Below are 18,253 nucleotides of genomic sequence, written 5' to 3'. Positions count from 1 at the left end.
TCATCTACATTCTAAATACGTATATGTGCCCTTTTAAAAGGTAAATAACTGTGAGATTATTGAAATGCTCTTTGTGCTTAATGTTTGGGGTTTCAGAATACTATATTAGCAACACAACCCTATTTCTGCAGGCCTATGAAACATTCTATGGCTTAGCCTAGCTTATGTGGTCTTGGGTGTAAATGGCTAGTATTGATTCCTGGAAGGAGGGTGAATGGCTGGTTGAATTAGTGACTCTGCTTGTAAAGTAGATAGTAAGTATACAGGAGACAGGGGGTTTTATGGTTTTGGGTGTAACTGTTACGTGATTTTCTGCACGTAGTGGTTGTAAAGCTGGCATATATATAGATAGATAGATAGATAGATAGATAGATAGATAGATATTCTGTATGTTGCTGTGACTCTGTTACTCAGACATGCCATCTCAATGATGCCAAGATGAGGGATCAGAGACTAAACATCTACACTCATCAGCCAGCTCACGCATGCCAGCTCAAACATACTCTCTGAAGTGAGATGAGGGTTCAGAAACTAAACATCTACACTAATGCCAGCTCAGACATACTCTCTGATGAGAGGTGAGGGTTCAGAAACTAAACATCTACTCTGTAGCCATGGCTTTGATAATAACGTCTACTCTGAAGCCACTGAAGAGACACCTCTATTCAAAACTATGTGCCTCTCTGCTGTTTCCACAAGAAAGACTTTGTTAGTTTTGACAATCTTTGTCCAGAATATTCTATGTAAAGAAGTCAATCTTTACAGTGTGACAAAGGCAGGATAAAGCACACAAGGATTAAAGGGAAAGATGCAGTTATGACTGATTTATTTAAAATATATAAACCAGCATGACAGGCTATCAGATAATCACACGAAGGTTAACAGCACACATGTGCAGGGTGTGCAGACAGCTTGTATCACGCATCCCTTCACAATAAGAACAGCACTGTGACAAACTTGGGGGCCACCAATCACAGGTCTTGCTGCAATCAAAAATGTCTCGAGGTCTATGAATTGAGGACTTTTACACAATTAAAGAACCAGTTAAAATAAAAAAAAACCTGCAAAAAGAAATAGCATTCGATCTGAGCTGCTTTTGTTTCCTTGTAAACAGAGACAGTGGGAGAGACACTTTTCAATAGAGATTTGGTCCCGGGGGAGCCCTCCCCATTGAAGATCGCTGGGAAGGCCTGGCAGGTACAGCAATTCAGCTCCAATGAGCGCTCAAACATGGATCGGTCCGTGGGCATGTTCCATTCCATTCATCTCACAATCCCCCAATCGGGAACACACCAAAGACGTTCTCAATTGCATTAGGTTTTCCATAACAAAATAGACATGTAATATATAAATAAATAAAACACCCTGTTCTCTGCAGGTATTTCTCAGTGGTTTGTTTGTTATTAGCCAGGTTTCACAGCGGGGTTTCTGTATGCAGGACTCGACTGTGCAGTTGACTCATGTACAAAGGGTATAGACTGTATTCATTTTGTATCACTACCTATGGACAGATGCATTTTTGGTCACTTTATATATTCCAAACTTAATATACTGTAGTAGATATAAGATTATTAAGTACATCACAGGGACCAGATTAATAAATTTCATTTGTATATTTAATATTCAACCATGTTACTTTCATAAAATGTCCCGCACGACAAAGATATAAAATATATTTTAAATATAAATATACCACAGATTATATGGGTTTGATGGGAATACACGTGCAGTATTGTTCATGTATGTTTGGCATGGGAGAGGACAGGGAGGGGGTTCTGGGTCGTAGGATTCACAAACCCATTAAGCATAGGAACACAATTTCCTTCAAAGCCTCATCTCAAATTTCCACAGATACGTAATCCCAAAGGGCAGGTAGTCTGAACTGTATCTGTAAAAACAAAGCAAAGGCCTGTCTGTGGCTTATAGGAAAGTCAACAGGGGATTTTCTTTAAGAAATTGATACCCTTCAGTACTTCCGAGAGCTTTGTATAGAAAGGCATTGTAATCTGAGGTGTGACGAACAGTCTTTTTAAAAGCATTGTGTATGTATTTGTGTGGTTGCTTTTTATAGTGTCACAGTTGGAAATCCAATCCTACCTTGTCCTGGTGATATATAAAGTAAAAATCCAGGAGAAATGCAACTCACTGACACAGCATTCAGTCAGACTGACCACCAAACCTGCAGGCTTTCAACATGGCAACAATTCTCTTCTGCAGAGGTAAGATAGCTTAAGGAATCATGAATTGACTGTTGGAAAAAGTGTCACTGACCTGTGCACCTAATTATTGAAAAGACATTCCCTTTAAACAGCCCGTCTAGCTGTGTGAATAAGGGCCAAGGTTTTAATGAGGAATCATAGTTATTGTCGATGTGTGTCTAATGTTTAATAATGTCACTAAATATTGTTTTAGTAACTATTAAATCTCTTATGAATAGGACTTTTCCGTTTTCGTTCTAAAACTGCAAGAAACTTAAGTCAAATAAATTTGTGTTTTAAAATGTTTGTCTCCCTGACATCTAGGGATTCTAGGGATTTATGAGAGAGTGTGTGCAGGATCTCTCTCTCTCTCTCTCTCTCTCTCTCTGTGCACACTGTACATTAATACCAGATCATAAACCATCCTGAAGCTGCAGTACATTAATACAGTTGCTGTCCTTGTTTCATTTTCTAGGAGTGGTAGCTACACTGATGATTCTGCATTCAGGTGAGCTCCTTCCATTGCAACCTTCTAATGAAAACCCCTCTGCTTGCACAGTGTGGAGAGGGCATTTTAATGAAAGCTTTCATTTCTGGGAGAAAGCTCCTCAGGTATGGCGATGGCCTGTCATCAGGAGAGGATTCAGGTAGCTTTCCTCACTAGCGCGATTGAGTGCCTGTCTTAAATATCGTGCCTAACTCTGTGTGTGCATGTGTGTGTGTGTGTGTGTGAAACTGGACTTTGTGAACCCTGCTGAAGGTGTCAAGGTAAAAAGCAAGACACAGATAAGAGGGAATTCATGATCTCCTTCTTTTATCCAGCCAACACAGCATTCGACCCAAACGTCTGCGTGGGCAAACCAAGCCAGTTCTTTGCTGATCCCACAGATGTAAAGGGTTTCTATAGCTGTGAAGGGGGACACACCGTCCACCACAGCTGCCAAAAAGGGGAAGTCTTCGAACCAAAGGTTGGAAACTGTGTTGTTCCTCTCACTGCCCCCAGCCCTGGCTTCTGCATCCTGAAACATGACAGCATCTACAAAGACCCCACCAACAAAGCCGGCTTCTACAAGTGTGTGAGCGGAGTTACGTTTTATCAGATCTGCCAGCGCCCCCTGCTGTTTAACTCCAGCGCTTCAACGTGCGAGCCCGAGGCCAGCCCACAGCCCCACACCGTAACCATGCCCCCTTTAAAACTCTGGAGAATGAGGACCAGACGTTCGCCGATCACCACAGCAAGGAAGGAAACCAGAGATAGGCCGTGTACTCAGAAGCCGTATTTGTGTTAAGAAAATGGTCAGGTTAGCAGATGCAATCCCAGTGCAATCTGTGTATAGGCTAATGAGAGGCTATGAGAAATTGCAACGTGAAATGTAAAGGCAGTTATCATGTTTAACATCAAGAGCATGGCAAACAGATACAATACAGATGGGCATCAAGGGCCCGGTTTTGAATGAAGACCCTAAATACAATATCATAAGAAAACCTGTTACACTTCATTCTATTGATCCACTGTTAACCATGACCAGTTGCTAACTAATTACAGAGCTAATTGAAATGTAATCAGTAGATGATTTATGAACCCAAAGCACATATAATTACCTACTAATTACTATATTGTAGCCCAATTAGTTTGCAATTACATGTTTAATTATCTAATGGATAAGTATGTACCTAATCATCTCATAGCTGTTATACAGCAGAATTAAATTGCTGTTATGTGTTTGCAAATTGCTGTTATGTGTTTGCTGTTTTTGTTTGTACTATGCTGTGCATTTACTGTGCTTTACCGTCGTTAAGCATGTTTTTCAAATGATTTATCACAGCTGCCTGTGATTTACCATGCAATAACTATGCTTCCCAGTGGTTTGCCAGTGGTGTGGATTCATGTGTGGAGTGGAATGACGATATCTGTATATTCTGTACAGGCCTTCATAGGTCATTAGATGATTGCAGTGGATTATTTTTTAAGGAATCCGAATTAACCATGAATAATGTAAAAATCATCATAATCACACCCTCTCCTGATAATAATACGCGTGCGTGCGACATTGCCCGCTTCAATCTGATTCTGAGCTCCTGCGCAATGTAATACTTACGCTTGTATTGTTACATTTTGTTAGCTACAGTTACTCGAGATGTGTATTATTTTTGCTGTTATCGACAGAGCCGTCTCAAGGCTCCCGCGAAGCCCTGACCCTACTCCACAGAATCTATCTCGTAGGTACGGGATAGTTGCCCGTAAGTACGTGATAATGCTTATGCAGGGGACGCGTAACTGCAGGAGCGCTCAGAAAGCACTGAGCTGAATTTAACGTTCTGCTATACAAGAGCGCTGAGACTTTTACAACAGCGACTAACAATTCTTTGCCTTTTGGTATTTGTGATGTTCTGGTTGATGAAATGCCCCGAGGTGAGGGTCTCGTTAGTATTAAATTCCTAAAATCAGGAATGTTAACCACTGGCGATGATACAGAAAATATTTTCCCAGCAGCTCTTAGCGGGTGTACTAGGCCAGCAACAACCAGTGCTGCTGTAGAAAATGTTTGTGAACGAGATTGTGCCCGGTTACACAGAACTGGAATTTAATCTCTTTTCCGTATGCAGAGGGACACATTTCAGGTAGGCGAAAGAAAAAAAAGTCCGAACGCTTATCGGTATTTTTTTCTGTAATGAATGCAGAAGCTGTGGAAGCTTTTGCTATTGGCTAATGGAATTCAGCGAGGCGTTGTTTTTCTGCCATAGACTTACACCTCTCCCTAGCGGTGCTGAGCTCTGTTTGCCGCTCAGATCCTCCACCCATACTACCTCCTCACAGCCAAGCAATGTGGTTACAATACACACAATACAAAGAGACGTTTCAGCCGCTCTGATTGAGATCAGTCGATTCAATGGGACGTTATCAAGCAAAAATCATCCCATAGGAATCGGCCAGTAGGTACCTACTAGCCTACTAACCCCTAAATCTACTCACTACCCCTAAACTTAATGTCTACAAATAACCTAAGCTCTACCCCTAACCCTAACCTCTACACCTAAACCTGTGTTACTATTAAAGTCATGTTTACTATTATTTCAACACCGCTTTTTAGCGCCCTCTAGCGGCTACTACATCCGACGTCCATTAAAGCGTTTGATCCGGACTGACTCTCCCTGTCAGTAGGCTATGCATCTACTGGCCCATTCCTATAGATGATTTCTGCTTGATAACGTCCCGTTCAATCGACTGATCTCAATCAGATCGGATGGACGTTTGCACATTTTACAAATAAAAATGGTAATCCCATCCCACACGCAAATTCAGCATCAAGCACACACGGACCCGCCACCGCTGGAAACGCAGCACAGCAGCGCTGCGTTGCTGTCAGAAGTGGAGGCGATGCAGTACACGCACTTGAAAACTGCCAGGGGAGAGTGTACAAATGCAACACTAGACTCGCCCAGATAACTGGCATAGGCACACCTAGATATATACTAAATACATACTATTAGGAAACGTGAAAATGCAATTACAGACGTGTCATTCGTTAGTCTCTCTTAATGTCATCAATATTTTCTCTTCATTGAAGGCACTGGGAAAGACTTCTTGTCGAAGCGTTTGTCACCGGATCCCGAAGATTCATTTTGTATTTCTACGCGTATGCCTGTGGTCTTGTTGAAGAGTCTATGTGCGGTGTAGGGTGCTTTTCAAACTGCTCTATCTGGCAATGTGAATGCACAGGTTTTTCTTCTTCCTTTGCTTCTGTATTCTTGGTAATATGAATCAGTTATTTGATTGAAAACGGCTGTGACACTAACGCCGGAGCAGTGAGAGCCGAGGAGGCAGACCGGCGGGTCGGGGTCACCCAGTGCTTCCATTAACTCATAGCGTGGATTGGCTCAGCACACGTTCATCACAACAAGTCCAATTTCACCTGCACCTTCTGATTACTGTAAATGTCTTAGTGTGTGCAAAGATCAATGAGTGGGGCGGGTTTGGGGATGGGTTAGGGTATAATGTTGGTGTGTTTTGGGATGGGTCAGGATATAATAACGGGCTGGCATTGTCAAATGTTTGTTATTGAAACAAGAACAAAATTTAATGAAAAGGCCCCCCAAATACTGCTGAAATGGGAGTATTTCTTAGACACTGTAATTGAATGTGAAACTGGTAAGAGACCGAAGTGACGGCCCTACGCCCCTTCTCTCCGGAGCGATGCGTCTCATCCCGGCAGTGCAAGAGAGGTACGTCAACAAGCTGCAATAAAATTCATTGTAGCCGGGGTGCTGCCCAGAGCTCCTTGAATTTATTGTGGTTTATCTTCTGAAAGATTAATGTATTCCACTGAGAGGGAACAGAGCGCCATAACCCAGGGCTGTATACCCCTCCGACTTGAATATTGTGACAGTGATTCACTTAGCATTTAAGGAATGCCTGTCATGTTTTATTATAGTCTTCCTCTTATAGAGAGATATACATGATTACAGCGTATATGTATTTTACATTTAATTATTTCTAATGTTGTTTTAAAAAAAAACTGTTTTGAGTATTTAAGTTTTCGATTTTTTTAATTTTTTTACTGTTTTAGAGATGGTTAGAAGTTCGTTGTCAAACACTCCTACAGGTGTAGATTTACTTCTGTAAAATAAATGACCACGGAACTCTGCAGTTTGTCTTTGCCCACACTTCTGTCTCGTCTTTGTCCTGGGATACAGCACGGCTTGTTATAAGATGTTGCGTTGTTGGACTGCCTGTTTAGTTTTTCCTGCATTGAGGCTAACATGCTGTTTGTTAGCAGTTGTTGTCATCTGATTTGCCTATTTGTCTTTTGAAAAACCTTTGCTTCCTTGGATCACCTGATCAAGCATCCCAGCATTGTAGGCTTATCTGTTCAGTCATTTCAGTTGGGGCATCAATAGAGCCCTACAGCTAGTGGCCAAAAGTTTTGCACCTGCCGAACAATGTTATGTTAACATATTGAATCACATACCGCTTTGTAGTTTTCCATATTCTTAAAGAAAAACTGACAAAAATTGAAAAATCAAACATGAAATATTGTACTACAATATGGATTCCAGTAGACTTTTGCAATATAATTTTGTACTTTCTTTGATTATATGATGTTAAATAAAAGATCTAAATTATGTTCATATATATATATATATATATATATTGTAAAAGTATTCAGACCCCTGACCAATTCTCTCATATTGCTGAATTACAAATGGTACATTGAAATTTTGTTCTGTTCGCTATTTTTTTTTTAAAACACTTAAACTCAAAATCAATTATTGTAAGGTGACATTGGTTTTATGTTGGGAAATAATTTTAAGAAAAATAAAAAACTGAAATATCTTGCTTGCATAAGTATTCAACCACCACACATTAATATTTGGTAGAGCCACCTTTCGCTGCAATAACAGCTTTAAGTCTTTTGGGGTAAGTAGGTACCAGCTTTGCACACAGTGTCGGAGTGATTTTGGCCCATTCTTCTTGGCAGATTTGCTCCAGGTTGTTCAGGTTGGTTGGACGATGCTTGTGGACCGCAATTTTCAAATAGTGCCACAGCTTCTCAATGGGATTGAGATCAGAACTTTGACTGGGTCACTGTAGGACATTCACCTTTTTGTTCTTGAGCCACTCCAATGTTGCTTTGGCCTTGTGCTTGGGATCATTGTCCTGCTGAAAGGTGAATTTCCTCCCAAGCTTTAGTTTTTAAGCAGACTGAAGTAGATTCTCTTGCAGTATTTTCCTGTATTTTGCTCTATCCATTCTTCCTTCAATTGTAACAACATGCCCAGTCCCTGCTGATGAGAAACATCCCCACAGCATGATGCTGCCACCACCATACTTCACTGTAGGGATGGTGTGTCTTGAGGCACGGGCAGTGTTAGGTTTGCGCCACACATAGCGCTTTGAGTTTTGGCCAAAAGTCTCTATCTTGGTCTCATCTGACCACAAAACCTTTTCCCACATCGCAGCTGGGTCACTCTCATGCTTTCTGGCAAACTCCAGATGTGCTTTCAGATGGTACTTTTTGAGTAACGACTTCTTTCTTGCCACCCTCCCATACAGACCAGTGTTATGCAGAGCTCTTGATATGGTTGACTGGTGCACAATTACTCCACTCCCAGCCACTGAACTCTGTAGCTCCTTCAAAGTGATTGTTGGCCTCTCTGTGGCTTCTCTCACAAGTCTCCTTCTTGTTTGAGCACTGAGTTTTGAGGGACGGCCTTTTCTTGCCAGTGCCTGGGTGATGTGATGCAGCTGGGATAACCAAACACTTGGATATTATTTTGTACCCTTTCCCTAATCTATGCATTTGTATTACTTTATCTCTAACTTCTGTAGAATGCTCTTTGGTCTTCACTTTCCTTCAGATTCACAGCCTTACCAGTGATCCTTCAACAGTGGGGTTTTTTATCCAGAAAATGTGACAGCAACTTTAATGGTTCACAGGTGGAGGCCAATGGTAAGGTAATTGTGTCCTCGTTAGGGCAATTTCTTTCATCGGTGCAAACTGGGAGCTTCCACAGCACAGGGGTTGAATACTAATGCAAGCAAGATATTTCAGTTTTTTATTTGTCTTAAAAATATTTCCCAACATAAAACCAATATCACCTTACAATAATTGATTCTGAGTTACAGTTTTTAAAAATAAAATATCAAACAGAAAGAAATTTCAATGTACCATTTGTAATTCTGTAATATGAGAAAATTGGTCAGGGGTCTGAATACTTTTGCAAGGCACTGTATATATATAAAACTTTTGCACAGTTCTGTATGTATATATATATATATATATATATATATATATATATATATATATATATATATATATATATATATATACATACAGTACTGTGCAAAAGTTTTTGGCAGGTGTGAAAAAATTCTGTAAAGTAAGAATGCTTTCAAAAATAGACATGTTAGTAGTCTATATTTATCAATTAACAAAATGCAAAGTGAGTGAACAGAAGAAAAATCTACATTAAATCAATATTTGGTGTGACCACCAATCCCCAACTCCATTTGCAGAAATGCAGCCCCAAACTTGCAATGAACCTCCACCATGCTTCACTGTTGCCTGCAGACATTCATTTGTGTACTGCTCTCCAGCCCTTCGGCAAACAAACTGCCTTCTGCTACAGCCAAATATTTCAAATTTTGACTCGTCAGTCCAGAGCACCTGCTGCCATTTTTCTGCACCCCAGTTCCTGTGTTTTCGTGCATAGTTGAGTCGATTGGCCTTGTTTCCACGTCAGAGGTATGGCTTTTTGGCCGCAAGTCTTCCATGACCCGTTCTGACCAGACTTCTCCGGACAGTAGATGGAGAAAATGAAGAGACCACTGCAAAATTATCAGTTTCTCTGGTTTTGCTATTTATAGGTATATGTTTGGGTAAAATGAACATTTTTGTTTTATTCTATAAACTACTGACAACATTTCTCCCAAATTCCAAATCAAAATATTGTCATTCAGAGCATTTATTTGCAGAAAATGACAACTGGTCAAAATAACAAAAAAGATGCAGTGTTGTCAGACCTCGAATAATGCAAAGAAAATAAGTTCATATTAATTTTTAAACAACATAATACTAATGTTTTAACTTAGGAAGAGTTCAGAAATCAATATTTGGTGGAATAACCCTGATTTTCAATCGCAGCTTTCACGCGTCTTGGCATGCTCTCCACCAGTCTTTCACATTGATGTGCGGTGACTTTATGCCACTCCTGGCGCAAAAATTCAAGCAGCTCGGCTTTGTTTGATGGCTTGTGACCATCCATCTTCCTCTTGATCATGTTCCAGAGGTTTTCAATGGGGTTCAGGCCTGGAGATTGGGCTGGCCATGACAGGGTCTTGATCTGGTGGTCCTCCATCCACACCTTGATTGACCTGGCTGTGTGGCATGGAGCATTGTCCTGCTGGAAAAACCAATCCTCAGAGTTGGGGAACATTGTCAGAGCAGAAGGAAGCAAGTTTTCTTCTAGGACAACCTTGTACTTGACTTGATTCATGCGTCCTTCACAAAGACAAATCTGCCCGATTCCAGCCTTGCTGAAGCACCCCCAGATCATCACCGATCCTCCACCACATTTCACAGTGGGTGCGAAACACTGTGGCTTGTAGGCCTCTCCAGGTCTCCGTCTAATCATTAGATGACCAGGTGTTGGGCAAAGCTGAAAATTGGACTCATCAGAGAAGATGACCTTACTCCAGTCCTCTACGGTCCAATCCTTATGGTCTTTTGCAAACCTCAGCCTGGCTCTTCTTTGCTTCTCATTGATGAAGGGCTTTTTTCTAGCTTTGCACAACTTGCCCCTAGGAGCCTGTTTTGAACCGTCCTCACCGAGCACTTCACCCCAGCTGCCGTTTGCCATTCTTTTTGTAGGTCACTTGATGTCATCCTACGGTTGCTGAGTGAGATTCGAATGAGTTGGCGGTCATCCCGGTCAGTGGAGAGTCGTTTTCACCCTCTGACGGTCTGTAGCTTTTTTGACCCCAATGTGTGCTGCTTGACCTTGTTCTTATGAACCGCCGTCTTTGAAATTTTAAGGATGGAAGCAACCCGACGCTCACTGTATCCCTCTGCCAGTAAAGCCAGAATTGAACCCTTCTTTTCCTCACTCAAAACTTTCCTTTTCAACTCTTTGGGCATGGTCACTAGTTATTTTTTGATTCCAATTACTTTTGAGGTACTACTAGCACTGTTTTGCCATCCAGCTGGTGCTATTGCAAGAGGATAGTGATGACCACAGGAGTGTTTTTTATACTTTTCCTCTTTAAATAAGATTTGGTTCAGGTAATCCCCTAATCAGTACCTCATTCAGTAGAATGAGGTGTGCCTGTGTTGGAATTCAACAGACACTGGAATGGAATGGCTGCCATACATGTAGAGATGCTGATTTAAGAAAAATTTGCAGTGGTCTCTTAATTTTTTCCAGAGCTGTATATACAATACATATATATATATATATATATATATATATATATATATATATATATATATATATATATATATACACACACACACACACACACACACACACACACACACACACACACACACACACACACATTTTAAATGATGTGTCAATCGTAAAATTCCAGGTGATGCAAACCTTTTGGCCAGCGCTGTACAAGAGTTAAACGGGGAACAATAAAATGCAATGGGAAAGTTTATGTAGGGAGCCTGAGGTGCCTAGTTGCTATCATTCCTCCTGCAATCTGGATTACAGCTTGGTATCTATGAGATCTCACTATGTTCAGTATTCCTGAGAGCAGGAAGTTATTGGGGGGCAATGATGTAAGCAGGGCCAATACACATGCTTGATTGCACACTTGAGGACTGTTTATAAGATGCCTTGCCTGGGAATAACACAACAGAAGACAGCAAGAGAACCAGGTACCAGCAAACAGCACAAGAACTCTGTCTTGAAAGGTAAGTGCATTCTGCTTGTTTTTTAGCTTGTCAATGTAGTTGCCCGTGTTTCACTGGTTTGCTAATGGAGTCACAGCTGGCGCAGGTGTGTCATTTCCAAGTAGCTTTGTATGTTTTACAGTCTTACTGCAATATCTTCATTTAAAATGCTTCCCGTTGCAGCGACACGATGCTCCACGGCAAGCTGATTGGCAGCCTCTTGGTGGTGTGTTTGGTGGCCATGCTGGCAGAGCAGACTGAAGGATTTCTCAGCTTCTTCAGCCCCAGTGACATGAGGAGGATGATGGTGATGTAGCAAAGCGCTGAGCACGGGAGAGGGATTGGGAGGGAGGGACTGGGACACATTTTGAAAGCATTTACATGAATACATTAAATATTTAATTCCTTGTCTGTTTAAACCGCGATCCTGCATGATGTGTATGATTCCCTGCTTCATTATTTGCCACGATTGTTAAATGACTTCTGAAAAGACTCCTCAAAGGCTGACGGTGGGGAAGTGAGGTAAGAGAAGGTGTGCACTGTGCCCATGGGTGAGGCATTGTGCATCAGTGATATAGCCACAGTCAGCTTTTTCAGAAGCATTTCCCCTCAGGGATAGTTAGTAAGCATGGCGAATAATAATCTAAGCAAAAACAACAATTATTTAAAGTGATATTAGAGAGTATTAGCAACACCCCGATGATATAACACAGCCCTTTAAAACACTGCATTCATTTACTAGCAATACCTGGGAATAAAAATGACAGTGCTGTGAATTTTAGGAATGTCATTGGAATAAAAAGAAAACAGGAGCAATCTGTTACCAGGAAGGCAGCAGCTCATTGTTGTGTGCTCCTCAGGAGATGGAGAAGAGCAAGACAGGGAAGAAGTCCGTGAGATCGGGGGAGACAGAGTCTGAAGAGCTGGCCACTCCAGAGAGATACATGGAGGAGAAGGCTGCCAGGGTAAGGAGGTCAAAACTACAGGGGCTCAGGCTGGATCTCTCCACAGCACACTGGGGATCTGAGGAAACACACACACACGCACACACACACTCACAATCCACAGCACACTAGGGGATCTGAGGAAACATACACACACACGCAAACACACTCACAATCCACAGCACACTGGGGATCTGAGGAAACACACACACACACACAATCCACAGCACACTGGGGATCTGATCTTAGGTGTCGTGTGACCCCAAGACTCCTTTGCGGGGGTGGTGAGTGGGTTATGCAACACACTCAGAGTCCACAGCACGGTGTGCGGTTGTGACTCACAATCCACAGCAAAAGGCAGCGTGTTGGACCCCTAACACACACACACACACACACTCACAATCCACAGCACACTGGGGATCTGAGGAAACACACACACACACGCACACACACTCACAATCCACAGCACACTGGGGATCTGAGGAAACACACACACACACACACACACTCACAATCCACAGCACACTGGGGATCTGAAGAAACACACACACACACACACACATTCACCACACAATCCACAGACACACTGGGGATAAGAGGACAAAACACACACACACACGCACACACAAAGGTGTCTTGTGACACACTGGACTACCTACAGAAGAAACACACACACACACACACACACACTCACAATCCACAGCACACTGGGGATCTGAGGAAACACACACACACACGCACACACACTCACAATCCACAGCACACTGGGTATCTGAGGAAACACACACACACACACGCACACACACACATCTAGGGTCGTGTGACCCTTGTGGATCTGATGAACACAACAGGTGTCGTGCAAACACACTCACAATCCACAGCACCTTGTGGATCTGAGGAACACACACACACACACACACACACTCACACACACACACGCACTCACAAACCACAGCACACATCTCACAATCCACAGCACACTGGGGATCTGAGGAAACACACACAACACACACACTCACAATCCACAGCACACTGGGGACACACACACACAGGGGATCACACACACACACACACACACACACACACACACACACACACACACACCTGAGGAAACACACACTCCACAATCCACTACGTGTGATCTGAGGAATCACAGCACATACCACACACTCCTTTGTGTGCACACTGGGAGTCTTAGTGAACCACACACACCCACACACTCACAATCCACACACGTCTGAGGTGTCACACACACCCCTCACAATACCCAGCACACTTGGGATCAGAGGGAACACCACACACATCACACTACCCACAACACATCTCACAAATCCACTTGTCGTGGTGACTCCTATGAGCCACAGACACACTGGGGATCTGTTGGCCCACCACAACCTCACAACAAGAGAGGAAACACACACACACACACACACTCACAATCCACAGCACACTGGGGATCTGAGAAACACACACACACACACACACACACACACACACAGCACACTGGGGATCTGACACACACACACACACACACACACACACACTCACAATCCACAGCACACTGGGGATCTGAGGAAACACAACACACACACACTCACAATCCACAGCACACTGGGGATCTGAGAAACACACACACACACACACACACACTCACAATCCACAGCACACTGGGGATCTGAGGAAACACACACACACACACACACACACACACACACACTGGGAGGTCTGAGGAAAACACACCACTAACACACACACACACACACTCACAATCCACAGCACACTGGGGATCTGACACACACACACACACACACACTCACAATCCACAGCACACTGGGGATCACACACACAAACACACACACACACACACATCGGAGGAAAACACACACACAACACACTCTCGTGTGTCCCCTAGACTCCACTGTGGATCTGAAAACACCGCACACACAAACCACTCACAACACTGGGTATCTGAGGAAACAAACACACACACGCAAACACACTCACAATCCACAGCACACTGGGGATCTGAGGAAACACACACTCACAATCCACACACACTGGGGATCACACAAACACACACACACTCACAATCCACAGCACACTGGGGATCTGAGGAAACACACACACACGCACACACACTCACAATCCACAGCACACTGGGGATCTGAGGAAACACACACACACGCACACACACTCACAATCCACAGCACACTGGGGATCTGAGGAAACACACACACACACACACACACACTCACACACAGCACACTGGGGATCACGCACACACACTCACAATCCACAGCACACTGGGGATCTGAGGAAACACACACACAACAAACACACTCACAATCCACAGCACACTGGGGATCTGAGGATGACTGAGGACACACGCACACACACTCACAATCCACAGCACACTGGGGATCTGAGGAAACACACACACACACGCACACACACTCACAATCCACAGCACACTGGGGATCTGAGGAAACACACACACACACACACAATCCACAGCACACATCACACACACACACACCACACACTAGACAGCACCTGGGTGTGGGTTAATCGCATCACACATTGTGAACCAACACACACTGTGTGTCCAGTGCACACTGGGTCTGAGGACCCCACACTCACTTGCCACGGTGTGCGTGGGTGTCTGAGTGTCGTTTGACCTCACCACAGCAACACCCTTGTGTGTGCATCACAGCTACTGAGTTTAGGTATCCACTTACACTTTGTCTGATCTGGGATCACAGGACAACGCACACACACTCACAATCCACAGCACACTGGGGATCTGAGGAAACACACACACACACACACACACTCACAATCCACAGCACACACACACACACACACACACACACACACACACACACACACACACACACACACACACACACACACACACACACTCACAATCCACAGCACACTGGGGATCTGAGGAAACGCACACACACTCACAATCCACAGCACACTGGGGATCTGAGGAACACACACACACACAATCCACAGCACACTAGGGACACACACACACACACACTCACAATCCACAGCACACTGGGGATCTGAGGAAACACACACACACACACGCACACACACTCACAATCCACAGCACACTGGGGATCTGAGAAACACAACACACACACACACACACACACCCCACACACTCCACAATCCCCAGCACACTGAGGTGTCGTGTGACCCCCTAACTCCTTAAACACACTCACATCCACACACACACGCACACACACTCACAATCCACAGCACACTGGGGATCTGAGGAAACACACAACAATCCACAGCACACACACACACACACACACACACACACACACTCACAATCCACAGCACACTGGGGATCTGAGGAAACACACACACACGCAAACACACTCACAATCCACAGCACACTGGGGATCTGAGGAAACACACACACACACACACACACTCACAATCCACAGCACACTGGGGATCTGAGGAAACACACACACACACACACACACTCACAATCCACAGCACACACACACTGCACACACACTCACTCCATGCACATGGGGCTGCAACTACTATGATACCTGCTTTTATCCAGGTAGGACCACAGTTAGCGCTCCTGTACTTCTTTAAGAAACATACAGCACCCTGATTTAGTGCATCGTCTCTTGGTGTCCTGGGTTGTAAACTCCCTCTTTTTTGTTTCTCTCGCTCAGCTGGGCACCCCCCTGGAGATCGGGGTTCGACTGAGCCCCCGGCAGTTTGACAAGTACGGGGCGGCACTGGGGGAGATACTGAACGAGATGCTGGAGGAAGGTGGGAAAGGTGAGGCTTACTGGTATTACTGGTCTGGAGTGTATATAGAGGGCTTACTGTGCATGCTTGCTGTGCATGCTTGTTTTGTTAATGCATGCTTTGCATATGTAAGTGCCAGCGATACCCTGAGGCACTTCACCTGCTTGCCACGGCCAGAGCTAACATGTTCACCTTTCCTTCTTCTGCTAGCTCAATAAGCACAAGAGCTTTATCATCACTGCAGATGGGTTCCTGTGACATCGTCTGTCGTCTGCACATCAGCAGCAAGAAGAACTAAAAACTTAAAAGAAATGATTTTAAGATATATATATATATATATATATATATATATATATATATATATATATATATATATATATATATATATTCCGTATACTTTTCTGTGTTTTGAAAACAATAAACATGAATTTAACAGTAACCCGTTTCGCCTTGTCGTTCTTTGGTTTTCTTCTTGTAAAATGTGTTTGCTTTTTAGGTAAACATTTGAATTACATTAAGATCATATTGGTTTTAATACACAGCAGGCGGTGCAGGATGTGTCCAGTAACGTGTCTCTCCTCGGGTGCTGTGTTACACTGGAAATTATTTCTATCCATTTGCTGTTTCCCCATTGCTCAATATCGCTGGCAGTGTAATTCAGAGGAACTTGTTTTCCTGCTCTTATCTCATTGACTAGGGCCGCGTTTTAATTTGCCCTTCCCAACATGGCGTCGCTGTGTGCCCACATAGACCCCTCGAAACTTCCGCTAAAGATTTTCAATTTTAAAAAAATCTAGAACTAAACCATATACACTAGGGGTCTCCAATCCTGGTCCTGGAGGCCGGCGTTCCTCCAGGTTTTTTTCCAACTGTACCCTAAATTACTTAATTGGACCAGTTAAGTAATACATATATTATTAGTCCAATTAAATATTTTAAGGTAGAGTTGGAACAAAAACCAGGAGGAACACCGGCCTCCAGGACCAGGATTGGAGACCCCTGATGTATATGGTTTAGTTCTAGATTTTTTTTAAAAATCCAGAATTCAATTCTATAAGCACGTTGATCACAAACATAAAGAGTGTCCAGCACAGTTTATAATGCCATTGTATTGCTGGAAAAGTCATTTCGGTTTCTAATGTTACCTGGCCAGTTTAATTTGACCCCCTTTCTGTATTTGGATTGATTGTTCAAGTTAACTTCACCCGTAGTCCTATACACTATAGCAACACTCTGCAAAACCCCAAACCATTTTCAACAACTAAAAGCATTTGTAAATGTAATTAAAACTGTACAAACAATGGGATTTCTAAAAAGATAAATACCTTTGAGTGTATGCAATTAGGTGTACAAAAGCTTTAATCAAAAACTATGAAAATGTTTACCATATAACCCAGAGTGTAACACATTATACACACTGGTTGGAATATATATATATATATATAGACACACACACACACACAGTACCAGTCAAAAGTTTGACTACACTTGCTGGAAACTAGGTTTTTTTCATAATTGATAATGTTTTACGTCGTATAAGTTTCTGTAAATACTTGAAAATGAAAACACATGTTACAGTATATAAAACAAAACATAAGGAGTATCAAAACAATGTTCAAGAAAATTGAAAATTGTCTCTAAATCTTGGATTCCTCAGAATAGCCACCCTTTGCCTTAATAACAGCTTCACAAACACGAGGCATTCGGTTAACAGCAGGAAATCACCTGACATGTCTTTCCAGCTCTTCTGCAGCAATTCCCAGAGATGTAGGGCACTTGTGGGTAGCTTTGCTTTGACTCTTCTGTCCAGTTCATCCCATACAAGTTCTATGAGATTGAGGTCTGCAGACTGGGCAGGCCAGGTCATTAGATTGAGTTGTCCTTCACTTTCCTTCTTTGCCAGATAGTTCTTGCACAA

The 18,253-nt window shown here is 43.0% G+C and overlaps 1 protein-coding gene across 4 annotated transcripts; it reads left to right on the top strand.

The window, feature by feature from the left end:
• Positions 1–1,104: 1,104 nt before the first annotated feature.
• Positions 1,105–16,637, top strand: LOC121299526 (promotilin-like). 4 transcript variants are annotated; one of them, XM_041227302.1, is made up of 8 exons: positions 1,105–1,197; positions 2,072–2,219; positions 2,674–2,706; positions 3,021–4,422; positions 11,783–11,906; positions 12,460–12,564; positions 16,257–16,365; positions 16,546–16,637. In XM_041227302.1, the coding sequence occupies exons 4-8, from the start codon at positions 4,337–4,339 to the stop codon at positions 16,551–16,553; spliced, it is 432 nt and encodes a 143-aa protein (XP_041083236.1). In that variant the 5' UTR covers positions 1,105–1,197; positions 2,072–2,219; positions 2,674–2,706; positions 3,021–4,336; the 3' UTR covers positions 16,554–16,637. The 4 variants fall into 4 exon arrangements, with proteins under 4 accessions (XP_041083236.1, XP_041083235.1, XP_041083234.1 ...); XM_041227303.1 differs by lacking the exons at positions 1,105–1,197; positions 2,072–2,219; positions 2,674–2,706; positions 3,021–4,422 and adding an exon at positions 11,243–11,620; XM_041227301.1 differs by lacking the exons at positions 1,105–1,197; positions 11,783–11,906; positions 12,460–12,564; positions 16,257–16,365; positions 16,546–16,637 and having other exon boundaries at positions 3,021–4,319.
• The last annotated feature ends 1,616 nt before the right edge of the window (positions 16,638–18,253 follow it).

This window comes from Polyodon spathula, chromosome 25, assembly GCF_017654505.1.
Source record: "Polyodon spathula isolate WHYD16114869_AA chromosome 25, ASM1765450v1, whole genome shotgun sequence".
Taxonomy (NCBI): domain Eukaryota; kingdom Metazoa; phylum Chordata; class Actinopteri; order Acipenseriformes; family Polyodontidae; genus Polyodon; species Polyodon spathula.
Note: the sequence above shows the minus strand (reverse complement) of the source record. Positions and strands in the feature narration are given on the sequence as shown.

Excerpts from the sequence above, each read along its gene's own strand:
- LOC121299526 (XM_041227300.1), top strand. The coding sequence starts at position 2,734 with ATGAAAACCCCTCTGCTTGCACAGTGTGGAGAGGGCATTTTAATGAAA. Across the intron at positions 2,846-3,020 it reads GTCATCAGGAGAGGATTCAG|CCAACACAGCATTCGACCCA; the intron begins GTAGCTTTCCTC and ends TCTTTTATCCAG.